We start from the raw sequence: 28000 nt of genomic DNA, 5'->3' as shown, positions 1-28000 counted from the left end.
CAACTTGAATTTTTATTTCGTAAACAATGAACTCAAATGAATTGAGACAGAGAATGTTACGTTGATGGAATTACCAACCTTTGTAAATATCCCACAATCTCATGAAATCAATAGATTGAGAGTCTTTATCTTGTGACCTTGCACTTAATTAAGTAACGGTATGAAGTCCCTAGAATTACTTTGCTTCACTGAGGGAAACCACATTTGTTTTCGATGGTCTTCACTGGTCTTCACTGGTTTCCCCCAGATTCCAGACATGATATGAGTGAGTTAAGCAGATCATTTGTAAGCTCTGGTGTACTGGAGGTGGATATGTTGGTTGGCTCTTTAAGAAATCCACGCAGCTTTTCCACTAGATGGCGCATTTTACCCTAAAACAAGCAATGCAATTAGATGCATGAGAAGTTACTGGCTACGTATCCTGAATTCTGACTTAAAAATGACATACTCACCTCATCGAGTTGAAGCCGATTCATGTCAATGTGGTTCTTTATCATCCGATCTAGGACCCTTCCAGAGAACATGGACAGGGATGATTTTAGGAGACTGTAAAAGGCAACTGTCTTACTTACTCCGATAGCTGGTACCCAAACATGTCAACACACCTGTCAGACATATGCTTCCTGGATAAAATATCCTCTGTTACAGCAAAAATAAAATTGAGGTACTCAAATTCTTCCCTGTAGAGGAAAAAAAACGAGAACAACTGTATCAAGATTAACCGAAACATCACACGGTCAAATCTTTGCACGTATAGAAGTGCTTTTTATCTCAATAAAAGACCTACACAGACAAACTTACTCTGCAAAAACTGTCATCACAATGGGAGATTTTGCGCCTTCGAGTGATGCCCTGGAAAACAACATTCGTAGAGATTTACAACTTTACATTAAAGTTCAACATACTATTTTAACTACAAATTTACCTGGATGAGGAGTCACAGAAAGGATGACTCTTTTGTCTGGATGCTGATAAATATGTGCCATTCAACTCCTCCTCAGAACACTCTGTAATGATCCCCTATAAAACAAAACAATAATAAAAATACTTCAATAGTTTTGAGTCTTTCCCATGTTGAAATGTTTATTTTGGCTTGTGTGAAACATGGCTGTAAACTGAAAATCCTTTTTAGAGTCAGAAGTAGGAAACTTACTGACAATCAATACATGCAAAATGAAATTACCTGAGATGGCTCATCAGCATCCTGTGCACCTTCTGTGTTTTTTTTGCTGCACAGAAAATATAGAAGACAACATATTTCAAGACATGGGACACACGTGCTGCATATGCTGAATAAACTGGTGCTAAATGTTTAAATACCTCCTGTCACTGGTCTCCTGTTTGGAGTTGGTGCAGTCCTGAGTGGGCTTCCTTTGTGGCGCTCTGTAGCAGCGATATTTTTCCATGATTGAACTCGTGTCTGACTTCAGGATCTTTGGGGTGAACGGCCTGTCCTGGGTAAAGAGCTCAGAGTGTTTCTGGACCAGGTCTACGCCGGACGGCTTCTGGACAGTGCGCTGGGAGGTCCTGTGGCAACTCTGACAACATTTTACTCAATAAAATATTGTACATTTGACTTTGTGATTCCAGAGAATATACAATCCTTGCTCAGTTATTGTTGTCTTGAGGCTAAAAAAAAAATATCTACCGCCTGCTCATGGAGGAAGCAAGATGTTGATGGAATTTGGGTAAAAGTGGGTAAAAGCATGAAATTGAAATTAGTTTATTCACAAATTACAATGTTTTTTTTCCCCATGACTTACTGGAACATAAGAATATTCAAAATGATGGATGTGGATGTGTGTCATTTTTTATTTTCATTCATTTATTGTATGTGTTATTCCCCCTACGTATGTTTTATGTTTGATAATTGTAACAAATGTCCTCTGAAAACAAAAGACGTACATACTGAAAAAGTTTGAAGGACAATTTGCGTTGAGCTTTTGAATAAACCTCTGTTTAATCGAATGTTTCACACGTACAACACATTTTCTACTGGTGCATTAAATGATGAGCGTAAACATCAGTGACTGTGGATGATGTCTCACCTGGGCTGACGAGGCTCTGCTGCTGTATGAGACATACTGAGCTGACTGAGGACGACTCCCTTCCCTGAAGTGATCCTTCTTGTTCTGGTCATTGTCTGTAAGCAGGTATGTAAAACGACATGAATACCAAACCTAATATCTTCTGCACTTTCTAACTACAAAGCAGTATATTTCCATATTTGATGTGTTTTTTGTTTTTTGTTTTTTTTAAGGTTGCAGCATCCTTTGATCACGGGCCAAGAGAGTAACCAACAGAACAGGTCGTCGCTGACAGTAAAAGCAGCCAGAGAAAATCTTGCATACCATGATATTTGTCCTGCTTCAAAAACCTCACTGTGCTCAAAACAATAGAATCAATATAACTTAAAACAATGGCTTAAACCAAAGCACAACTGCAACCACAGATACACAAAAGCAGGCTCTTTACATCGTTTACATCTGTACGGCCACTTGCCAAGTAACCAAAAGCAGATTGTGCTTGCCAATACTTCATATTCAACATTGGCGCAAAAGAAATGATTCTAGAAAGAAAGAATGTGCTGATGTTGAAGCTTCATTGCATAGATATACAGTCGCCTAACAGTCAAGGTTGTATCTGCTTACTCGTCATGTGAACAGACAGGGGAAAATGATTTAACTTACTTAGTTTTTTAATATTTCATACTTGGGTACTTACATTTTACACTTTGTATCAGGCATTTGGGTGCTGATGTATCAATGACAGCTGTAGGAGGCAGAAATGTGAGACTATCACAACAGATGTTGATCTAGATGGTAATGGAAACAGCTACATACTCATCATATTAAGCATTCATCAATAAATGATCATGATGTATTCCATCCATGTCGGATTCTGATACCTTTGGCTGAGTAAACTCTTCTGTGGTGATACAGCATGTCTTTGATTGTGGACTGTGTCAACTTGCTGGACAGGGGAGGTTTGTTAAACTGCATGGCTGATCCAGTCTGAAAACCAAACATTGAACTGAACCACAAAATGTCGGATTTACAGCTGAAAATGTAGAATAAATGCTGACTTTGAGCTTCTTCTTCTTCCAGTTACTTCTGGGAGGCTGAACACCAAAATGTGCAATGATGCCCTCCACAGGTCAAAGTTCCCAATCACATTTTGAAGTAGTTACGTCACCACTATGGCGATAATATAACACATTTGTCTGACGCTGACAAGTGATCTGTACAGATCAAAGGCACCAAGAACAAGAGAACTATCAGCATTCACACTGGCTTCCATGATTCCATACCTTTGATCAGATGGCAGCATTTTCCCATTACTTTTAAACGAGGGGCATTCTACCAGAAACAGTTTAATAATTCAAAAAATGCTTTATGATTACAATACACTGTAATGTAACATAAATGTACTCACCGTTTCCAATCAGCCAAATTGTGCTAATGAATTTTATCTATGAGTTTATAATTCAAATGGAAACTTTAATGTCTCAGATTATCTGCTTGTGTTACATTGTTCAGGAATTACTGTGTCTGCGTATGTTACATTTCTCACACAGACAAAGTGGTATCTGGTTCTTAGGGAGCATCTTTGTCCTCTTCTAACCTAGAAGATGTTCTAGCCTTCGCGTCCCTCATGTGGAGGATTAAGCGGTAGAAGATGGACGGATGGACGGATGGACTTGGACAGGACATTGTATGGTGATGACGCAACAGGTGAGATCATCCTGCAGGTCAAACCACCTCTCTTGGTTTTGCTTGTTGAAGTAACACATGTTGAAGAAACGTATCAAATGAGCAAATAAGCCAAGCAGCGGTGGCACTTTACTAGATTTGATGACACTCAAAGTGCTTCACACTACAGTTTTGCCATTTATACAGCACAGAATATTATTATTAAAAAGTAAAGGGGGCTAGATGGTGGTGTAGTGGCTAGCAGTGTTGCCTTGCAGCAAAAAGACCCAGGTTTGTGACCTTTCTGCATGTGTGTGTGGATTTTCTCCAGGTTCTCTAGTTTCCACAGTCTAAAAACATGTAGAGGTTAATTGGACACTCATTGACCATAGGTATGAACGTTGTATGTCTCTGTATGTAGGCCCAGCAATGGATTGGCAACCTGTCCAGAGTGTACCCCACCTTTAGCCCTGCGTCAGCTGGGATTGGCTCCAGTTGCCCCCCCGTGGATAAAGCAGCAGACGTGTTGTAATAATGGCTGCATATCAGAATCAGAAGAATAGAAAATTTATTGCAATTGTAAAAGACACTTTCTGGTGACATCTGGAGTCATCTTATAGTAGCTACATGTGAGAGATATCGGTCCAAACAAATTGCTTTTCTAGAAACCGGAAAACAAAGCTAGTTCATAACTGGGGACACGGCAAACCACTCAAACTAAGGATGCCACTAATTTAACACACAGTGCTAAGTCCTAATGTTAAAAATGGAATAACACTTTTTTTTTAACAATTGTAGCTCACCTACTATTACTCATGGATTCATCTGCATGTCGATAAATCTAAAGCTTTTGGTAAAGATTTGAATAAAACGTGAACAAGGCTTTTAAAAACACAACCAGTGTTGAGTCACATTTACGTGAAAATTCAAAATATTACATTTCTTCCCTCTCACCTGGTCACAAAACTCAGAACTCATCATCACTGACAGAAGCAACTGTGTTTACATGTTGCTCATTAGTGGTCTCCACATTAACCGAGTTATTGCTGGACACATGAAGAGACTCTGACAGATGTCTTCCCAGATCTTCGAGCTCTTGAGATTGTCCATCATGACTGACCTCGGCTTGGTCTTGATTCAATATTTCATCGCTGGTTACAGACGTGTGTTCACGGTTTTCATGGCTGACTTCTTCATCTGTTGCAGTGTTACTGTTACCGATTTCATTTTGATGGACGTCCTCTTCACTGACGCCTGTATTCTCAGGGAGATGCTCACCGAGCCGAGGAGAGCTTGTTAACTTCTCCTGATTGTCGCTCTCCTGGTCCTTTCCGTTTGTTGTTATTGGTGACGCAGTCCTGTCAGGAGAACATACGGGTGTAGACACTAATAAGGCATCCGTGAAATTAGGCGAATCGCACTGTTTAATCAGTGACACGTAGGAGAAAACGTCGTTGTCTTCTTTGGTCTTTACTTGCTCTCCCCCTGATTCCAGAAAAGGCTGGAGAGAGTCAAGCAGATCACTCTCCCTTTTTTCAAGCTCTGTATTGGAGGTGGTCGTGTTGGTTGGCTCTTCAAAGTCTTTACGCAGCACTGCCAGAAGGTGGAGCATTTTACCCTAAAACAGACGATGAAATCAGATGCATGGGGAGTTCCAGGTGCCATTGATTGCTTTGTGAAATCCCAACAACCTGCTAAATGTATTGTACTCCTGTTTTAAACTTACATACCTCATCGAGTCGATGCCGATTCATGTCAATATGGTGCTTTATCACCCGACCCAGGACCCTTTCAGAGGACGTGGACAGTTAAACCACAGTCATGACTCAGGAGATACTCAGATATGTGTACACATGTGTTCACATATCGCATCCAAACGTGTCAACAAACCTGTCAGAGATGTGCCTCCTGGATAAAATATCCTCCGTTACAGCAGAAATAAATTCGAGGTACTTTAATTCTTCTTCCCTGTTGAGGAATAAACGAGAAAAACATATTTCAATTTCAAGAATGCATTATTTTAAACTGTTCATACTGTTAAATCCTTCTACGCACATGCGACACATGATAAAAGGGAACTTACTCTGCAGATGCTTTCTTCCTATTGAGAGATTTCTTATCTTCTGGTGAGGTCCTAAAAGATGAGACATCATATATTGCAGAACTTCACACTTGTAGAAATAACATATGGCACAATATGACATTGAAAAAACAAAAAATTCCATTTACAATTTTAACCTGGATGAGGAGTCAAAGAAAGAGTAGTCTCTGCTCTTGTTTATTCGACTCTTTTGTCTGGACGCTAACAAATATGTGCCATTCGACTCGTCCTCCGACCACTCGTGCTCCGTCACGAATCCCTGTGATACAACAAAGGGGAATTCAATATTAAATCGTACATTTCTCATGATCAAATGCTTATTTTAACTTGTGTGAAACGTGCCAATAAACGTTTCACTTTCACTTTATAATTTACGATAATATCAGCATTACTGAACTTGAGCCAACAGTTAGACATTGACATAGACAAACATTACATTGGGAAAAAAATTTATGAATAATTACGTATTTAAATTTCTCAAATTTACCTGAGACGGTTGATCAAATTCCTGTGTACATTCTGTGGTTTTCGTGCTGCATAGAAAACACAGAAGACAACATATTTGAAGACACTGGCACACATACACGCACATGCTGAATCTACTGCTAAATGGCTAAATACCCTCTGTCACTGGTCTCCTGTTGCATCAGTGTGTGATCGTTGCAGTCCTGAGTGGGCTTCCTTAGTGGTGCTCTGTAGTAGCGATATTTTTCCAGATATGAACTCTTATCTGTCTTTAGGGTCTTGGGGGTAAAAGGTTTGCCGTGTGTAAAGTGCTGTGAGTGTTTCTGGAGCAAGTCTCCACTATAAGTCTTCTGGACAGGGTCCTGGAAGGTCTTACAGAAACTCTGAGCTCCTGAAGCCGACAGTGAACACACTGACTGCTTTCGGCGCAAAGCTGACTCTGGGCTCCGGGACTTCGATTGTGATGCTGGGCGAGAGTGATGGGAATGCTCCACTTTAACAACGTCCTTAGCGTGGAATGAAGTTCTGAACTTTGAGCTGGAGGCCATGGAGGCCCTCGAGCAGAGATATGAGTTGTCTTCATACTGCAAGGATAATCTACTCTAAAAAAAAAAACAAAAACATTTTATTAAATTAGACATTGCACATCCTGAAAAAGTTTAACTCCATGTGATATGGATACAACAAAACACATCAGTGACTTTGCCTTGATGTCTCACCTGGGCTAAGAAGCAGGAGGCTCTGCTATTGTTCTGTGAAAGAGAATGAGCTGACTGAGGACGACCTCCTTTCCTGAAGCGATCCTGCCTGATGTGGTCATTGTCTGTAAGCAGATATGAAATACTGAATGAGTTTACTTTCATGGTGTTTTCAAAAAGTTCAGACACCTTTTAATCCACTGCATCCTGAGGGTTATTATTTAAGAAATATGCCACAGTTTACATTGTTGTCCTACTGTCTTAAAACTCCAGTTGTCTATATCTACACTCTTGAAGATTCATACCCTGAAATTACTTTGCGTTATCCCAGGAGAACAAGACTTTACTGCACGGAGGTATGCGAGGGTCAGGAAAGCAAGAACGATAGCGTGGTAATAGGAAGAGAGCCTTACTGTAACCATTAGAGAGGAGCTGCTTCCTGTACTCAAATGTGATGACTGGCTGCATTACGGTATATGATTTCTTATCAAAGCTGTTTTCAGTGCCGCAGCTGCTCTATGCCTTTCCCAGGAGTGTCTTCGTGAACTAATGAACACTTCCGCAAACTGGCAAAGTGAGGACTTTTGACTTGATAAGCATTTAAACTAAATACTGGGCAATTTCCCACGGCTGTTGTGCTAAATCCAATTTGATTTACAAAGCACGGACGCATTAAAATCCATAAGAGATAATGAACACAAAGATGTAAAAGAGACAATACAACATTTCAAAGTATGAAGCAACACATTGCGTTAAAAACCAAGAAAAAGAGGTGTGTTTTAAGAGGAGATTTAGAAACAGGCAGTGAAAAGCCCTCCCTCACTTATACCATGTATGAATGAGAATCTACACAGAAAACTTAGTTCCATAGTTTGGGAACCGCATCTGCAAAGGCCCCTGGGACAAGGAGCAGCAGATCAGCAGACCTGAGCGACCACGGAGGAACATACGGTTGAAGGGGGTCAAAGAGGTAGAGTGAGATCAGCACAGGATTTAAAACCGAATAAAATTATTTCTAAATTGACTCTGTAATTCACAGGGCATCAATGGAGGGGGGACAGAAAGGGGGAAATGTGCTCACAGTTATAGAATAAAGAGCATTGCAGTGTTCCAGAAACGAGCTGTGAACCTTTTCGAAGTGATGCCTCGACCGAACAGACTCAAACTTTACCAAGCCTCTTCATTTGAAAATAAATAAACATATATCCAAACAACTTAGTCATTTCATATTTCATACTTACATTTTACACTGTGTATCATGCTTTTAGGAACTGAAGTATCGATGGCAGCTACGGAAGAAGGCACACAATTTGTGATTATTACGACATGAATTACATTTGCTGTGCAATTGAAATACATCATTTTACCAAGTTTTCTGCCTGTAAAAGCTGAATTGACTTTCAAAATCTTATTGTAAGGGTCATAATGAATCTCAGCGACATGGCTCACCCTTAGCCGAGTAAACCTTTTTGTAATGAGACACCATGTGATCTCTAACGATGGACTGTGTCAGTTTGCTGGATGAGCGAGGACAGAAAGCTGAAAACACAGGACATGAGACAACATTTAATACACAGTGAAACAAGGGTCTTGCTTTGTATTTTTGCCCAACACTCCAGTTACTAATATTAGCACATGTGAATACTTACGGCTACTTTTCACTGTCTGTCCTCTCCTGCCAGTACTGGACCCCAGTCCTGATGACACACTCCCTACAAACAACATTGTGGATTAGGATTTGCAGATTGACGGTTAATGAATGGTTAGAGCATTAAGGATTTATCAGACGTGCCAGAATAAGAAATACCAAATGCATACACATTCTCAAAAGTGTGAATTTTCTATTTTATAGATAGATAGATAGATAAATAGATAATACTTCATGGTCAGATATTCTCTTGAGTCATGTTGATACAGATACAGTTTTTCATTAGGTTTTGATTTGCTTTACCGAGATGGATTGATGCTTAAATTATTATATTAGTGTGATTATAATAATTTCCAATTCCTTTCGTACAATATTTGGTGTTTGTACATTCCTGCTTCGTACATATTTTTTATTTTAATAGAAGTTCAATGAGGTAATGGTCAGTATTAACTTGACTTGATTCTTTTTTATTTGGTTATTGGTGTAGACCAGGATTACAGTCATAAATAATCATAATAAGGTACTGTAAAACCTAATAGTGACATTAACGAAATCCTTTATTACCTGAAACTGTTAGCAGCATATAGATTTATGAACAGCTGTTTGAGTAGAGACAGTATTTGGACACATGAGCAGCATGAGTTCATCCTCAGTTCGCGGCGATTACTAGCAACACAGCGAGCTAATAATGCTAATAGCGTAATTCCATACCCGTTCTCGATTCCATGATACAGTCACACTCAGCGTATCCCATTTTCCTCGTAAATATCCCGGGGCAGAGACTGTGGGGCTCGGAGACATCCCAAAACGACAGTGCACACGACTGTAAACATTTTTGACGCTGTAATGTGGTGAATTAACGCGATGTCAACAACCTAATGCGAGGTCATAAGCAGATGAGCCGCTCGGCAAAGCTTCCCGTCGCCATGACGGTTGCTACGGCTGCTTTCGTCATCACGCACACGCGTACGTCCAGCACGCCACGCCCCCCTAGTCACAACAAAGATGACAAGGAACCAGTGGTGTGCACAGGGGGTGCCCTAATGGACACCCTGGTGCCCTAATGGACAAAAACGCAGCTAGCTAAAGTTCCCTCTGGAGTGGTAAAAGCACGAGGAAACTTGCCCAACAGCATCAGTATCATCAGATGATTTAAAAAATGTAATTATTTGCCAAATTTCATATCGGGTTGGGAGCTTTTATTCTAAAAAAAATAAATAAATTACTTATTCAAATAGATTCTGTTGCTAGACTTGACAGTTAACCTAAACTAAATGTTTGGTTTGGAAAAATAATAATAATAAATGAAAACACTGCTGTTGTCGTAGAGACAGCCATGTTTGGGGAGTGAATGTCCATAAAATAACTACTTGGCTCAAGGAAGAAGCAGTAATTCTTAAAATTGAAATGATGCACAGTAAATATGAACTCGTCTCACACACATTTGTCTTCACAACAAGCTGGTGATTAAAGACAACATCCACATTATTGTTAATTTAAGGCAGCAAACATGACGTTTTAAGGCACTGTGTCTGATGAAAATACGATGTTTTGGCCTAAATATTCAATTGCTTACCAAAGAAAAGTGGCCCTCGACCACATTTACTTGCTGATCCTTGTCTTGGAAGATGCCCTTACAATAAAAAAGGCTGCTGTTATGAAGTTCCCTATACTGCCCCGACATGATAGTATGCTTAGAGGTAATGATATTCAGTGCTTGGTGATAGAAATGAATGCTGCCTTTGATAGTAAATATGAGTTTTCACTTTGGGAAGCATGGGGATACAGTACAAACATCCAAAAAAAGTGAACAAAGAGACTAAAAATGCTACATGAATAAACTGTGTCTAAACATTGTAAGATCTCTGGGTGTGGTTGTGGCATTTTTGTTCATTATACAAGTGGGTGGAGCCAGTGTGAAACCCATAATGTGCAGGAGAAACCAGATTATATTGTCCTGCACGGTTTTAAACTGTGCACCGGAGCTCCTGCATGTCCCTGACAATTAAGAGCAGGGTTTTATAGCATTGCTTCCACACTCTGTGCTCTGAATTATATTAAAATGTCTTTCAATATTCAAAGCATGAGGGTACATGAGTTACAATTCAATACAGCTCCTCTAGGTCCGTGCAGTAATAACTATCAGTCATGCATGACAGCAACATCTGATTTGTCTGATGAGAGATATTAGAATAACTAGGACTGTGACTTCAGTTTGTGCACTTAATACTCACAAAGGAAAAGATCCATTTCACAGTTTAAACTTGTCATTGTAGGGAATAAAAAAATCAAGTTTCATATAAGTGGGGCAGCAAAGAAATATGGGCACCGCTAATCTGCATTATGCTGCTGGTAGTCGAGGTTCAGATCTTATGACTTCATTGCCTGACCCGTTCTTTCCGTGTGTTCCATTTGTAGTTGAAAATAGTCAAACGTAGGAGCACCAACTTCCTAAATAACCATGAGATCTTATTTACTTCTGTATGAATTGACCATAGTATGTCATTTGGCACAAATCCGATTTCAAGACCTCATTTACCGTAACGCTGCAGTGTGAAAATAAACCAGAACACAGAGTGATAAAAAGAACAAAATAGAAAATCTGATTAATCTTGAGTATATGTTACTCATGAGACCATTCTGTCAGCAGCATATTGTTCATTGTAGCTGCTCTGCCATGTTTTGTTTGATAGACCTTTTAACCCCTTGCGTCATTTTTTCAACAAAAGAATGGCTTAATAGTAGTGTGAGCATGCTCCTGTAGTTTCTTTTTTTAATTTCACAAGACACTTGTCAGTTCAAGGATAAAACAGGTTTTGATAAGACACGTCTCAGTAACTGAGTCTTGGTTTGTAATTTCAGATCAGAGCTCTTTACTTTTTAACGCAGATATTAGGCTAATTTGTAATGACCTCTGTCGATTATTGCAACATGTACGCTTGATATATGTCTGTTATTATTATTGCTGCTGCTGTGTTTTGTTTACAATAATTATTACACAGTAAATCTAGTAGCCTGTTACATAACGTTTTGCACTGCACATAATTGCAAAAAAAAAAAAAAGTGTTATATTGCCTTTAACCTGCATCCAGTCTCATCCTCTAAAGGCATCCTCTTAAAGCTTTAGTAGCTGCTGGGGGTAACTATTGCATTTATTTCTCGAAATTCATAAATAATGCACGGATTCCCATATGTGAATGATGTAATGGTTGAGGTCTGCCACTGATTTGGGGAGCTACCCACGACTGAATTCCCTCCCCGCACCATGTGCTCGAGACGCCGGTCGGCAAACGACGTGAGGATCACCCTGCTGTGAAGGAGAAGAATAAGAGTGAGTATACACGAATTAGAAGGATATGCAGAAAATGGAAAGCCCTCGATGCAACATTCTATGAACGCTTATTAGAGGAAAAGCAGGTGGAGTAGAATCTCGTTGGGAGTGAAAGGGAGGAGAGCGAGAGCGAGAGCATCCGCTCCTGTTGTTCTGGCGACAGAGGCGTAAACGTGTGCGTAAAGTTGCCGGTTTGGACACACACCGCCTGTGTGACTGGACCGAACCACTGGTTATTGAGTGTGTGGCCGTGAGATGGGAGGTGGTTTGGTCCTCAGAGCCTCGCGACCGCTCAAAGGTCTCGCAAGTCCCTCAGTCTGTCAGACCATCACCGCGCGTCCAAACGAGGTGCAGAGAGGGAGAGAGGAAGAAAAAGGAGGGGGGCAGTAGAAGCAGACAATGCGGGTGTGCGGTGCCTTTTTTCCCCCTCTGTGCATTTTACAGCCACATCAACGATGATAGATGATATGATGTATGATACGATTTTCTCCTAATTTGCTGGATTCCCCAACCTTCAAAAAAAAATCCCATCGCACTGATCATCGTCATTTCTTTGCGCTTTGATTGAAACCAAATTGCAAGATGAAATTTCCAATAGAAAACCCAAGAAAACAAGTTAACTGGGAACCGGAACAAGGTTGGTAAATACTGCTTTCTTTCTGTCTGTATATTTTTAAATGAATAGCTCTTAATGCTCAACGACAGAGATGTATATTTACAGTAAATCACACCAGGCTACATCTGACACATTTGAAGCAGATTTTTTATTTTTATTTTTTTTAAATTGAACATCGCTTTGATTGAGACTTTAATTTATTTGTAATATTTCCTCCAAATGCACGAGACAAAGCAAATGGGAGTGTTTTCTTTATTCTCTGTAATTCATGGGCTCAGCTGTGGCGGGAGCGGCGCATCGGCGACTGTCAAAGCTGCACAAGTTAGACCGGAAATATAATCAAAAATATGTTCACTCCAATTAATGCTATGGAACCACGTGTAGTCTGAGGACGAGGCGCAACAAACTATCAAAAAGCTGACATTTCCATAACAATATCGGTAAAAAAACAAAAAAAAAAAAAAACATTATTGCAGAGACACCTTTATATATATATGTGATAGGAAATAGTATGTGACACCTCCTCGAGAAAACGTTAAAGAATACTTTCACTGCTTTCCAGAAAGAATATGTGGGTTTTAAAAACTGCAATCTTATGAGTGTGGTTTTGAAATATAACCTTCAGGGCATGACATTTCCTCGCGTGAGCTTTTATTTTGAAGGCTGTTTGTTTTTACCGGAAGTTCTTTGCCTCCCTGTGTTACTCAGTCGTACTTGATCATGAGGCTCTGCTGGTGAAACACCTGCAACCTGTCCAATAACTGGACTATAGAGCCATGCAGAGTTTAGCTCATCAGTAAATAAACACTTCTTTTGTGGTATAACCCACACACACCCCTGTGTTATGGAGCTGACAGGCTGGATATTTAGTGTCCCACCACCCACAAATCAGCACTACTGATGGTAGATTCATCGCTACTGCTGTTTAAAAGCTTGTCATCGTCTATAAATGTTCTCATTTATCGACCCCGACTTCAGAGTTTTTGGTTGATGTCGCGTGTGCTTTAAATTGGCCAGACATGCTGGGAGTAGTAGAGAGTTACGGAAAGAAGAAGAGCATCAGATAAAAATCACTGCTTCCCACTCAGGCCCTTATTTAATTTGCCAAAAAAATCAATATGATGCAGCTGCAGTGGTTTGAGAAAGGATTTTAGATTAATGCCACACAGACGCAGATATTCTAAATGCAAACCAAGTCATGCTCATCACCATTTTTTACCTGGGTAGTTTAAATGATATGTTTTAGACTCATATTATTTTCTTATCATTGTATTTCATCATTTGCGTAAGATCACTTATTGCCCTCTTGGCTAATTATATCAGATTTTTCAATTTGAGTGACTTGTTAGAGATGATTTAATCATCTAATTTAGTAAGACTAGTTGTGGATTAGTTAGATATTCTGCTGCTACCAAGTACCAGTTTGGGGTCTTCGCCTTTTTTGCCATTTCATCGCTTAGTCTTAATTTTCTAAGTCACATCGTGTTCTAAAAATAGCCTGGGCCACCGCCCTTAAAGGACATGATACTGTAAATTGAAAGTGGCACATTTGCACCCTCCGAAGCTTGTGACATCACTTTGCTGTTATTGATTCTCTCATCGAGATGCAGGGATTAACTAACAAGATTCATAGCTCCTGGACCCAGAGAGTGAGACACTTCCAGGACGTCCTTGACTCATTACAGGGGGGGTGTGACTGCTTCTGGACCTGTGTGTGTGTGTGTGTGTGTGTGTTCCTCTTGGAATACCTCATGAATGACACTATCCCATTAAACAAAAAAATGCCTATACTGAATAAATCTCTTTCATATTCCTGCTTTGAGTCATACAGTGTCATGGTATAGACAACAGGCTGTGAAGCACATCCTCATTTGATCTGAGAGGGGTGGGGTCGTTGGAGGTGAAGGTCCACAGCTCTGAATAGATTATAAAATGCCTTCTATACATTAAGCCGATCTAATTTTGGCTGCTGCTTGCTTCGTGGTTGACCTGCCCCAACACCCATGCATTTATTTGAGCACCCACCCAGAAGCCAATGATGTAAAGAGACGCGGATCCTCCTCTTAGGGCTTATTGGAAACATGGAATCTTGCTTCAGTTTTCACCTAATAACACTGTGAGGGTTTAGAGCAAGTGGTTTATCTCATGTGTGAGGCTTCAATAGACTGGAAAAAATTATTTTAATGCGTCAAAATCTAAAATCAAAATGTTGAGGCAACAGAGGGAGAGAGTGAGAGAGAGAGTGAGAGAGTCACACACAATATGGCCTAGCTTTGGCACAGCTGCAGGCCAGATAGCCATCATTATTGCTGATGGCTTTTAGCATCAGAGCCTTAATTAGCCCATAGTAAGACAAGAAGATTAGATTTTAATGCATCTTGCTTTTGGGCTTGTGGTTATAGGATTTTATGTTTTTTTATCGAAGTTATCCCCCTTGTTACTTGACACAATCGAGCGTTGAGACAGTGCTATCAATTCTATAGTTCCCTGTATTATTTAGAATTTTCATATAGTTATAGATCGGTGATCCCAGGTGAGAATGAAGGACTAACTTCAAACAATTTCCTCTAAATAGATTCATTTATCTAGATCATCATATCCTTCATATCTTTACACTCTATATTAAACCAGTCTTGTCTCTCCCCTCCCTGTGCCTTAGTGGTGGTCCAGACCAACTTGGTCCCCCCCAAAAAGGCCCAGCCTGGCATGGCGAAGTCGAGTATAGTCCAGGCCAGCGTTGCCACCATGCAGAACCCGATGGGCTGCGACCCAAAGGCCAACGGTCACTGCCTACTGCCGCGTCTGTCCATCTCCTCTCGCTCTGCCAGCGTGGTCGCCAGCATGGATGCCAGCTGCGAGGGCCCGGCCGGTGCCCTCCACTCGGTGATGAAGTGGAAGACGGTGATGGCTGTGTTCGTCGTGGTCATTCTCTACCTGTTTTGCGGAGCTCTGGCCTTCAGGGCGCTGGAGATGCCGTTCGAGAGACACCAGAAGACGAGCATCACCCTCGAGAAGGCTTCGTTCCTGGAGAGACACCGCTGCGTTACGCCTAATGAGCTCGAGGCGATCATCAAGGTAAGCCACACTACAGTTTTGCCGTTCGCCCATTCACTCACACGTTCATACTCATTTCCATGCCGTGTCAGGAGCAACGTGGGTTAAGTGTCTTGCCCAAGGACACGTCAACATCTAGACTCACTCTACCACTGAGCGACCCAACAACCACAAATTAGCGCGTCATCCTTGCACACGCTGATCTCCTCCGTATCGTTCCAATTTTAGCACATGTGTTACCGTAGTAACACAACTGTACGTGGTGATGAATTTGAAGGTTTTTATTTTTTTTGTATTCTTGTTTTCACCACCTGTCTGCCCAGACAGCCTTAGAATAGTCCGTTGCATAACGTTGCATCTGTTCATCACCAATGAACAGCGAAGCGACATGGAGATAAATGAAACCTGTCAGATAAATACTTTGTGTCGTTTCATTCGATCTGCAGATAAGAAAAAGAACAGCTTTACTGTCGATTGCTGTCAAGGGTAATTTAGGGATGTCAGGGTAATTAATTCTGGTTTTGTTAACTAATGATCTTGAAACGATTGGACGAGACTGTCTGTCATTTTCAGACTGCCCTTCAGTAAATGAAGCTTTTTTATCTCATCCTTTAAATTCACTGCTGTTTCCCCCCCCCCCCCCAACATTTTATGATGTGCAAATTGAACGTGTTGCTCTAACATCACACGTGGGTATTTCCACAAGTGAAAGCAGTCTATTTTGATGCTGAGGTGCACATTTTCTTGTGCAGCTGTTTTCTCATGTAACGAGAGAGTTTTGACCTTCAACAGCCCCCAGTCGTCTCCGTTTGTTAAAGAGGAGAATCAGGTGCAAGTGAAAAGCTCAGAAAATGCCCGTGAAAACTTGCTCCTCACACATTTGTGTTAATTGTCTTCCGGCACCATAGTTACAGGTTGTGTGGATGCTTTCGCTGCAGCAGATGCTGCAGAGGCACATGCACATGGGATATAGGAGATATTGAGATCAAGGACATATCCTGAAGTCCAGACACTGGGGTTTGGTGACCTGGTGAAAACCGGTAAAGGATGAAGAATGTTAGATTGTATGTAAAAAGACAGCAATGAGATAATTGGCCAATGACGCAGGCAAGTTGTCGGGACAGATACGACAAACCATCCGATGAAAAGCCGAGTGAACCCCCGAAAACGACAGTGAGGAATTCAGGATGAACATGCTTAAGAGATAAGAGAGAATGAAATGAAATTTCCAATTTCTCGGCTAAATAAAATGTGTGGTCAACATTAATTTAACTCATTTTGAAGCAAAACCATCAGTAAAGTTGGCATTTTCACACAAAACTTAACTAGTTAATCCACAAAGGACTGAGGAACGGAGAACCTAAAGAGCAACATTGTTTTTGTTCAAATTTCTTTTTATATTTTTGAACAAATAAGTTTTATGTTGATTCAATGTGATGTTAGGCAACTGGCAAACGTGCAATTAATGCAGACAGGAACAGTTATTTAAGTGGAATCTAATATAAAACCAGAATTTAACAAGTCAACTTGACTTAAAATGACGTAACTAGTGCTTGAGGTAAGATATAGAACGTTTAAACAGCATATTAACAACCTAAACTTCTGTGCTGAAACTATGTATCTTCAAGTTGCGCTAACTTACTTTTTAAAAGCTGGCAGATTAACTCAAGTTTCAACCACCTTGACATTTGTTAAAGTGATAATCCTCTTCACTGAACTTATCCTAGGGCAGTGGTCAGCAATTGGTGGCCCGTGTGCCCAAACTGGCCCGCCAGCATCAGTATCTAGTCCGGCAGATGATTTAACAAATCGGATCTTAAATTATTTGCTTATCGTCCTGGAAGAGCTCAGAGTTCAGAGCTTTTATTCTGAAAAAAATATGAACTGACTCAAATAGATTCTGTTGCTAGGATTGACAGTTAACCTAAACTAAACACTGTTGTTGTCATGGAGACAGCCAGGTTTGGGGAGTAAATGTCCATAAAATGACTACTTGGCTCAAAGAAGAAGCAGCAATTGTTAAAAATGTTCCCTTATAATTCTCATTCATATGCATTTTCAATAACACTTTTTTTTTTTTTACGAGGTTTCTTCACGCATTGTCGAGCCAACAAATGGATCACATTATGCTCTAAAGCACCGACAGAGGTTCCACCCCCTGCTCTCTGCCCCCTGGTTGGCTGATAGATGATGAATAAATGTCATCAGCAGAAAACAGAGGGCAGCTCCATCTTTCAGCAGGAAGTGCAGCTAAATCTTCAGGGGGTTACCGCAGAGATGCTCATAATTCTCAGGGACATAATGGTGGAAATGCCGGTGTGTGCAGGTTTATGTCAAATAACAGGACAGGAAAATAATGACAGAAAAAAGGCGTTGTACACAGTTGCCTTGAAAGGAAATCTGTGAATTCTTTTTTTGTTTTTTAACTTCAATGTGGGCAAATAGTTGTAAACAAGACCCATATTTTTGTTAAAAATGGAATATTGCCCTGCATGTTCAACATTAAGTGTATAAAATACCAGAGTGAGGCTTTAGCGACACCCACACACGTCGGATGAGGAATCTGGCTCGCGGCTGCAACAGCACAGTTATTTTTACTCCGGGAAACAGAATTCTCATATAGTTGAAACTGAACTGTGACTTTCAGCTCCTCAATCCTATATATCATATACATTAATGCCATGATGAATGATGACATAAGAGTTTAAGTTTGAGATAAATGAAAAATGAAAAATGGAATCACATCGCGACTCAACTGTGCATTTTACAGTGTCCTTTTTTGTTTTTATGGTGTCGACTGCTCCGCACTGCTGTATCTCTGGTATCTCGCCCTGAATTATGGATCAGGATTTAAGGTCACCGCGTTCAGCTCACATGAGCAAGTGGGAGTGAGATTGGGAAAATGATTTGAGATGTTTCAGAGTGCATGTTGGCCGAGGGGTGAGGTGGATTTGTGAAGGGGTGAAGTGGATAGAAAAACGGGGAACCAAGATCGACCAAGATAGACTGATTTGGATATAAGCTATGGCTTATATCCAAAAATGTGCATCACAAGATCCAAATAAACAAACCTAAGATCAATTTTTAACAGAGCATTTAACACTGCAAACAGTTTCTTTTATTTTACAGCATATGCCTGAGAATAAAAGTAAGATTTTTTACTCCAAACAGAGAACCAACAACATGTTGTGAGTTGGTTTGCTCCATTTTCCGCAAGAATGGCTCCAGTTGATGTTAACCACTTAAACACTCCTCCGGTGAATACAGGGCTGCCTTTCTGTCTGTGCTCACTCCTCCACACCCACCTCTGTTCATTTATTCTGATCTCAAGAAGAATCTTTTTTGTTTTTTTTCTCTTCTGTTGCTCTCTGCCGATGCAAAACCTCCGAGGCACAAAAGCACTATCATGAGTTTGTAAAAGAAAAAAAAAAAGAAAAGAAAAGAGGAGAAAATCAATGACAGCAATTCCTAAGGAGATGTGTGGAAATAAAAACCTTTAGAATTGTGGGTCCTGAGGGGATTAATTATTCATTGCACAGACCAACAGTGGCAGGACTCCTCCTGCCCAAAGCAGCAGCAGCAGCAGCACCATAGAAACACAAGTGGAATCACTGACAACGCTGTTGATTGGACAAATACTTAGATGCAGCTACATGACATCATATCTGACAGTAAAAAAATGTATTAGAATTAATTCTTAATATGTTTGGTTTCCATCTGTGAAAGGACAGATGTATTTCTATGGTGTGGCCTAGCACCGTGCTCAGAGATGCACATCCACCATCAACTCACAGACACACACTGACTGACCTTTATATGCTAGTAAAGTGCACTTACATCCATTCAATTCTTAACCTAATCCTCCACAAATGCAGTAAATTCAAACTAAAGCCATGGCCAGTAGATCATTTACAGCTGGCTCTATCTTTCTGCTTCCAGATTCTTATTGACTACACAAAGAAAGCTTCTCACCTCACCGCTAACAATAGGGTGAGTTAGTTTATTCACAAAATATCAAACAAGTTTTCTTCATCAGAAGTGATATTAACAGAGAGTTTATGACAAGTCATGTGTGAAGCTCACACTGACAATTTCTTCTGCTGGCGCCAAAGAAAGGCCTTTGGGACAGTGCTTCATCAGAGTCTGTCTGCTCCTCTAACAAGGTCAGTTATCGGTCTGTCGTGCTGTGTCATGTCTGTCACCACGGCCTGCCCAAACCTTTATGGGGCACCGGCTCCTCTGAGGTGGCTATTACTGATACAAGTATAACACTATAAATTGATTATTTATTAATTATAGTGGTATTTACACCATACAAGTGTCACAAGTGTTTTTTTAACATTACAATGAAGCACTAATGCCACTTTTTCCATTAGTGATAGTACTTGGTACCTGGTACTTTTTATACTATGTCGTCAGACTGCCGGCCACTGATTGGTCAGAGAGTGCCGTCACCGGAAGAGGCATGAGCATGACGTCCGACACAAGAATCAAACCTAACAATGCCAAACTGTAGATCAGTTAAAAAAGACTTAACAATCCTGAAAACTTGCGCCAGTCTCCGACATTTAGCACGTAAATGTCTAAAATCTCAATATTTTACAGAGGGAGTCTGGTGTATTTAGTGACAGCGGTCCCGTGCCGCTGTATTTCAGTTAAGTGACTGTATCTTTTTAATGAACTGATTCTAATGATTCAGTTACACTGAAAACAACTGTTTTACAAGTCACTAGTTTGTGTGCGTTAAACAAAGTCACGGCAGTTTCATGCAGCCGCGCAGTGATGACTCCGCCCACGTTGAGGAGGTACTAAAGTAATGGAAAGCGAGCTAAACTGTGTAGAGTCGAGCTGAGGCTAGGCGAGGCGGGACTATGTAGTGTGGTGATACTGCACTGTAATTAAACAAGTAAACCTGTTTAATGATTTCACACTTCATGTGTGCAAATGTCCAAGCAGCTGCTTCGTTTGCTTATGCTCTGGGCCGACTCTGCCTGCCACTCAGATGACCGTCCTCTGTGGGGACACGGAAGCGGTGACTCACTGCTTTCAAAGTGTTTTGAAAAAAATAAAATAAATGGTAACCTTGAAAAACATGTGTGTGTGCGTGTGCGAGAGAGAGAGAGAGTGATGAAAGGAGGTGACGACAGAAAACACAGGCGTTTGTTAAGTCGACTTGATGTGTGCGCGCGGACGTCTGTGCACGTTTCTGTCGACCTCCCCGCGTTTGCCTCGGTGTCTGCGCTGTCCACCCACAGTGCACCCACGAACACAGCGGAGCTAATTGGTGTGTCGGGGATGACTCACACTGTGACACAATGTGAAGCCTCTCTATTATTGACACCAGTCAAGCCTCATTTATTCATGAGTCACTTATCTGGGAATAAAGTTGTCTTCGCACTGAGCTACCTGCAGTAAAAACCACATCAGGCAACACGCAACCAACGTCAATAGGACTCTTTTAGCACACGTTACATCATGTTTTTTTAAAGATGTATTTATGGTTGCGCTGCTTTATTATAATTCCCAGGTGTATTATAATAATTCCCAGGTGTAAAAAAAAAAAAAAAAAAAAAAAATAAAATAAAAAAAAATAATAATAATTCCCAGGTGTATAATGCACCTACGAAAATGTCCTGCTCACTGCTGGCTGAATTTCTTTTGCACTTAATGCTTGATTTATACATTAGGATATTCTATACTTATCCCATAGACCATATATAAAAATGTGAACGTCACCTTCCAGTTCTCCTAGATGGCAACTTTTCTGGTTGCAAAAATAACTCTGTTTGAGTGGAAGTCTATGGGAAAATTGGTCCACTCCCTATTTGATTTACAACATTAATAGTAAACATTTATCTGAGGAAGTAATGGTCTTCTTCACTAGCTTCAGGTCCTCTCCAGTCACACATGTTGTCAATTATGTTCCCATGTAAAAGGAAATAGACGGCTGACAGCCAGTATCACCCAATAGCAGGTGGTGGTGTGTGTGTGTGTGTGTATTTCCAGTTGCAAAAGCTCAACTATCAACCTCAACAACGCCAGCCAACTGTGACTCTGGAGGCTTCACAACGGGAATTCAGATTCTTATGGGTGACGTCATGACCAATGACATTTCTACCGTAAAACACAAAGAATAAAAAACAAAAACACCTAAAAAAAACAATGGTAATAGGCCAATGAGAGAAGACTATAATCTGCCACTGATTGTTCAGAGAGTGCCGCCATGTTTGCTGGTACTTGGCAAGGGAGATCCTAAAATCACGACAAGGAGAGAGGCAAGTTTGTAGAGGAAAAAGTTTACTAAGTTCAACAGGCAGATTCAAAACCAGGAGCTCAGTGATATATAGGCAAACAAAGCCAACAAGGGGCAGACAATCTGGCAGCGACTGAATGAAAATAGGCTGGTATATATACACTGAGGGACTAATGAGCAAATGGACTGCAGGTGAGGAGATGGGCGGGGAAAACCAGGTGAGGGAAATGAGTTGATTGCATGGCATGGAGGAAAGGCGGGATGTGAAATGACAGGAGAATTAGTGACAAGACATGTAAACAAATTAAAAAGAAAAACAAATGTAAGAGTTAGTGGTGAAGTGCTGCTGTAGCGGGGAGCGTGCGGCACTGTAACGCAGCCGGAGTGAAGGGAAAGACTGAGGCACCACTCGGACTGGATCACCGCCGTCAACCTGCTGTGGTGTAGAAAGACATGCTGAGAGGATAAAGAGCTGCAGTTGGGCTCATACTTGCTCCCTAATGATCCTGCAGTGGAGAATATGAAAACACATTAGCTAAGAGTCCGTCATAAGTGTATGTGTGTGGGGGGATTTTTCAGCACAACTCAAGTACAAGAGAGCATAATGCACACACACACACACACACACACAAACACACACACACAAAACCCTCACACCATTTGTCAATATCCTTCTCTATCCGTCGCAGAAGTGCACGTGCCAAGATTTTCCCTCATCTCTAATTCACCGCGAACTTGGCTGTGAAAACGACAAGACCAAAATAGACCTCCCCATAAAGTATTCAGATACATTGTGAGGCTATTTATAGCACCAGAATTAGGTTATTTGTGGTTTATTGTACAATGAATGACTAGCAAGTACAATGGCTTTTATTTAGCTTTTTTAAAATGAGTTATTTTTAATTAGCTTGAGTGTTTTGTTATAGGGAGTAGAAGTATTGTGTCACAAAACTGACATTTTAAAGGTTTATTAGGTTAGCTGAAGTGCAACGTGTGTTTTCTTTAGTCTTATAAACACACAATTCAGTTTCAGTGAGTTGTGGGTTCTTTTTAAACTCTAGTTTTTAATTTTGACTTTATAATAACCTTGCACTTTCGGTACGGCAGTCAGGCTTAGTAGGAGTAATGTGTCCATGCAGCTGTGGTCATCACAACATGATATGTGTGTGTGTGAAAGTGGTGCTATACACTGTCTGCTTTGAAATGTATGTCAGGAGAGCTTATACATATTTTATTTCATGGGCGTGCACCTTGCTAAGAACATCCATGGAAGGTCTGGGGGAGGCTGAAGATGCTGTCCCAAAAGGAAAACCGATGGAAAAAGGAATGATTTTTATGATATGAGGCCAGGAGCAAAATTCAAACTCGGAAATTTCCACAGAGACATGAGAGCAAAATGCTTTCCTCATAAAGTGACTGCACAACAGGAAGCCTGATAGCAGATTAGCATTTCCAACAGCAGTACAGAGTGAGATGAATTAGAATAATTGTGACGTTGTTTTTCCCAATATGAGACAAGTTGAGGAGCTGGAAACTCACTCAAAAATCATTTTCTGGGTAGGTTTACATTTTTAGGACTCGTATGAAGCACTCAATATTACATGATGTACGTTATTTAATTGAATTATATAAGGTTTGGGATCACTGCAATGTGGCTATAGAGTTAGGTAACATCAATATGAAACGACAGTGTTTGTGTATCATCATAAATGCATTAAATGCTGTATTTCAATAAGATGATATTGACATTCCTGTACAAAGCAGTGCACATTATGTCCAAATCAATTTACAGGCTCTTTGATAATGAATCTGGACATGTGATATTATAATGAGTTTCCACTCTGTGGTACAATAGTATTGGATCGATTGATTTAATTGTAACTCCATCCACTTTGTTCTGTTTCCTGTGTTATCAGTGTTATGACATGGGTATGGGGATTATTCAGTTTGCCGGCCGTCCTTCATTCCCCTTCACCCCCCGCGCGTCTCAGGAGCTTCTCATTTTTTCATATGTCAGGTTGTGTGACCTTGTCCTGGCATAGGTCACATCTGAGATGTGTGTGTGTGTGTGTGTACGTGGAAAAATCCAAACAATGACAGGAGGAGGATTCATGTGCTCACTCTCTTCACATTCGTCATAAATCGTTTTCATATATAGGCTCAAATATCAGACTTCTATCAGCCTCATAATAATGCAATTGCTGCCGTGTTTTTCCAGCACGCCATAGATGCGGTGAGCGCCGGAGTGAGTCCTATTGGAGACACGTCCTACAACTCCAGTTACTGGGATATGGGCAGCGCCTTCTTCTTCGCTGGAACTGTCATCACAACCATAGGTAAGTGAAAAATAATGTAACAGCAGTTACCAGTTCACTGTGTGACATTTAAATCCCTCCACCGCACCTGTGTTGGAGATAGCCTTCCATTAACATCAGCTAAATGACATTTTTTTAACACACTGTACCTTTAAATCTGCTGTTGTATCTTCACACTTTAGCCTCACTACCCTCGGTTTCTTTTGTTGATCACAAAATGGTCAAATATAACCTAAAATATGAAAGACACTATGAAAAACCTAACCTAAGCTAACCTAGGTAGGTAATATTCGTTGTTGTCCTGTTGAAATGGGCGGGATTGGGTAAAACAGTATATGCGTTGCTTCCTGTCTCCTGGGCGTCTTCATTGTATCTCTGTCACTGTAAGGCCATAATTAACGCAATTATACGGGGAACCTAATTATTGCCTCTCTGGGAGCTTATTTACCTCAGTCTCATTCTCCAAGAACTTAAAGGTATAACATAAGTGCCTCAGTCGATTGTGACGCGTCTTCTTCTGCTTCTCTTTTTACTCTAAATGAACAGCACCACCTCCTTTTTTTGTGTCCTCTCAGGTTTTTTTTTTTGTTGGTTGTATTTCCTCAATGTCACAATTTCTCCATTAATTTCTCTCTTTACTTCTTTCTTTCTTTCTCCCTCTGCTTTCATTAATTCAACAGGTTATGGAAACATAGCTCCAAGCACGCAAGGCGGGAAGATCTTCTGCATTCTTTATGCCATATTTGGCATTCCTCTCTTTGGGTTCTTGTTAGCGGGGATCGGAGACCAGCTCGGGACCATCTTTGTGAAAAGTATCTTGAAAGTTGAGAAGATATTCAAGGTGAGTTTAAAGTAACTTCTTTCTACTTGATTATTGAAGTATTTGAGCTTTCATTCCAATAGTTTATGTCATTGCTATATGAAAATAGAAAAGATCTAGCGTGTTCCTGTTTTTTATTTTTCAGCAAAAGCACAAGCAGATTAGTCAGACTAAGATCAGGGTGACGTCCACCATCCTGTTCATCCTGGCCGGCTGCATTGTCTTCGTCACCATCCCAGCTGTCATCTTCAAACATATCGAGGGCTGGACCACGCTGGAGGCCATCTACTTTGTAGTGATCACTCTCACCACAGTGGGAATAGGAGACTATGTCGCAGGTAGCGGTCGTCTTACATATACATAATATACATAATATTAACTGTTATAAGAAAAGAAACTTGACATTTATGACTCATTATTTCATCTCCAGGTGGGGACCGTAGGATTGACTACATGCAGTGGTACAAGCCGTTGGTGTGGTTCTGGATCTTGGTGGGTCTGGCGTACTTCGCGGCCGTCCTCAGCATGATCGGAGACTGGCTCCGAGTGCTGTCTAAAAAGACCAAAGAGGAGGTGGGCCTCATTCAATTACACTTCCCCGCGATTACATTAGAGAGGCAGAACATAAAAGGTCACTCCGCTACTGCCTCCATAATGCTCCCTCTTGTTTTCCACATTAATTGCTGCAATTAATGGACAGCCATTGTTTCGAGGGGCTGAAGTCGTTGCAGTTTTACTTTGTCCACAGAGGTCAGACGGTGACCTATTGATCCTTTAGTGTAGAGAAGGATGTAAGGATGACCCTAATGCTGGTTATATACTGTACTCTTTTCTTTATTTCAACTATTGTGAAAGTACCAAAATATGCTCCCCCATAGATTCTTTTAAATCCCAAATCTGCCACATCCGCCAATCTGTCTCCGCCATTATCCTTTACTAATCCTGTCCTCATCCTTTCCTCGTGTCATTGTTCTCACAGGTTGGGGAGTTTAAAGCTCATGCAGCTGAATGGAAGGCAAACGTGCGAGCAGAGTTCCGCGAAACGCGGCGGCGCGTGAGCGTCGAGATCCACGACAAGCTCCAGCGGGCCGCCACCATCCGCAGCATGGAGCGCCGTCAGCTCGGCCTGGAGCAGCGAGCTCACTCCCTCGACATGCTGTCTCCAGAGAAGCGGGCCATGTTCGCCAGCCTGGACGCCGGCCGCTTCAAGACTTCATCCCAGGAGAGCATTGACACCAAGCTGAACAACCTGAGGCTGAAGGGCGCCTGCGAGCACTACGACCACCAGGGGAGCGTTCAAACCCAACAGACAGCGTCTTCCTCAGAGGAGAACCTCTTCAACCTTCGCTTCGGCTCACTCACCAAACTGGGCAGGCGCAACAAGAACCGCGAGGTTCGGAGGAACATCCCCGAAGATGTCCGACGGGCGAGTGTAGGCATAAACATTGGCAGTGCCATGCTGGGGGAGGAGAGAACAGAGGAGGAGGAAGACGATGAGGAGCCACACGAGGCCAACGGGGAAAGGAAAGAGGGAAACGTCAGCCTGACAAACCTGTCACAGTACGTCACGGAGCGCTCCAAGCTCAACGGATTCGTCCCAGACCAGGACCAGGATGGAGAGAACGATGTGGTGTTGAACGGAAAACAACATCAGCCATAGTCAGGGTCGCATGAGAGCCAGAGAAAGAGACTGAAACTCAGAATCAGGCTAAGAATGCACTGTCATTTCAGGATGTCAGGAAATGTGCCTTTTCTGTTTCCCCCGTGCTTCGATTGGAACGGCTCCCAGGAAATTCAGCCAGCGTGCCATAGCCATGTGAAGAATAAACGTGTTGCCAAAAAAACGAATCACGCTGAGTGACAGACGAGGCCGCAGTTAATATACCTCATTGCATATTTGCTGTGCAACAGGCTGATGAAGACCTTGAATATTTCTACAGGATCAGCTCACTTGTCTCTCGGCTGTCGCAGCTCTTTTACGAGACACTCAGGCAATGGCTGCTCCTGGACCTTGTTGAATCTTGTATTTTTTTTCGAAAGAGTGTGGGCAGGACACGCAGAGAGCTATGGTCACGTCAAACATCTTCAGGAACATTATCGATCTCCGCTTTTTCATCTCATACCGTGGGAGCTATTTATAGCCCGGGCAGTGTGCTTTTAAAAGGGACTCGAGTGTGGGAGGTTGTGTTTTTGCTGCTCAATCAATAGACAATATGAGCATTTAGCTATAGCTGACATGCTGTCATATACAGAAAAAGTAGCCTTTGCAAAACGACGACACACGAGAGCTCATAAAAAAAAAAAAAGACTTTGTCTCGATAGTGCATGGCATTTAATCGACAACTGTAATAATGTTGTAATAAGAAAAATCACCTTTGGCCGCAAGATTGTCAGCGACGTTATGTTGTTTTCTTTTTCAATCATGTACACGACATTTACATATTTGTTTTCTCTTTTTTCTTATATCAGCCAGAACGTTTCCTTCCTTGTGTTTTCCATCGATCAGCGCAAAGTAGGAACTCAGTATAATCTTTTTCCTTTTTTATATTCTGAAGCACATCCTGTAGTAATCCAATCACTGACTGGCAAGATATGACCCTTTTTTGTATTTCACAAACAGGTACTGACACTACACAATTACGCACACACACGCACACACACACACACACCTGATTGATCATTAACCTTTTTCATGACCATGACCTGTGACAAGCTTAGCGATCATTTGTTGTGTCCTGTGTATTTTATGACCAGATCACCTATAATGTAGTGAGTGCCTTTTTTCAGATAATAAAAAAAAATCAAACAAAATGAAACAGTAAAAATGTGTTTATTACTATACTAATGCCATTTCAAGGGAAAATTACTGATGATGATGATGATAGCACAAATTGTGCCTATGAGGATCCTAAAACTGAAGCAGAAATTCAGCTTTTTACGATCATTTAAATAGTTTTCTTTGCTATGTTGTTGTGTAGTTTAACAAAGAAGAAAACATAACAGAATT

At 41.1% G+C, this 28000-nt stretch overlaps 3 protein-coding genes across 5 annotated transcripts; 1 reads left to right on the top strand and 2 right to left on the bottom strand.

Moving 5' to 3' along the window:
• Positions 1-2: 2 nt before the first annotated feature.
• Positions 3-4182, bottom strand: LOC131444292 (spermatogenesis-associated protein 7-like). Its single transcript, XM_058614470.1, has 11 exons — positions 4155-4182; positions 2909-3014; positions 2725-2772; positions 2049-2143; positions 1321-1538; positions 1184-1229; positions 926-1020; positions 802-852; positions 606-680; positions 453-510; positions 3-371 (listed from the first exon to the last, which is right to left on the bottom strand). The coding sequence occupies exons 2-11, from the start codon at positions 3000-3002 to the stop codon at positions 231-233; spliced, it is 921 nt and encodes a 306-aa protein (XP_058470453.1). The 5' UTR covers positions 3003-3014; positions 4155-4182; the 3' UTR covers positions 3-230.
• Positions 4183-4493: 311 nt separating this feature from the next.
• LOC131444290 (spermatogenesis-associated protein 7-like) lies at positions 4494-9550 on the bottom strand. Of its 2 annotated transcripts, none has more exons than XM_058614468.1 (12): positions 9316-9550; positions 8606-8668; positions 8406-8495; positions 8198-8245; positions 6978-7081; positions 6415-6860; positions 6281-6326; positions 5922-6052; positions 5776-5826; positions 5583-5660; positions 5423-5480; positions 4494-5310 (listed from the first exon to the last, which is right to left on the bottom strand). In XM_058614468.1, the coding sequence occupies exons 1-12, from the start codon at positions 9356-9358 to the stop codon at positions 4660-4662; spliced, it is 1809 nt and encodes a 602-aa protein (XP_058470451.1). In that variant the 5' UTR covers positions 9359-9550; the 3' UTR covers positions 4494-4659. The 2 variants fall into 2 exon arrangements, with proteins under 2 accessions (XP_058470451.1, XP_058470452.1); XM_058614469.1 differs by having other exon boundaries at positions 5931-6052.
• A 2250-nt stretch (positions 9551-11800) lies between these two features.
• kcnk10b (potassium channel, subfamily K, member 10b) lies at positions 11801-27789 on the top strand. Of its 2 annotated transcripts, none has more exons than XM_058615467.1 (7): positions 11801-11935; positions 15211-15626; positions 24077-24194; positions 24854-25014; positions 25139-25331; positions 25424-25566; positions 25973-27789. In XM_058615467.1, coding segments are annotated over exons 1-7 (1713 nt in total). In that variant the 5' UTR covers positions 11801-11934; the 3' UTR covers positions 26654-27789. The 2 variants fall into 2 exon arrangements, with proteins under 2 accessions (XP_058471450.1, XP_058471449.1); XM_058615466.1 differs by lacking the exon at positions 11801-11935 and adding an exon at positions 12077-12572.
• The last annotated feature ends 211 nt before the right edge of the window (positions 27790-28000 follow it).

The sequence above is a fragment of the Solea solea genome, chromosome 18 (assembly GCF_958295425.1).
Source record: "Solea solea chromosome 18, fSolSol10.1, whole genome shotgun sequence".
Taxonomy (NCBI): domain Eukaryota; kingdom Metazoa; phylum Chordata; class Actinopteri; order Pleuronectiformes; family Soleidae; genus Solea; species Solea solea.
The sequence above is the reverse complement of the archived record's forward strand: the minus strand, read 5'-3'. Positions and strand labels throughout refer to the sequence as shown.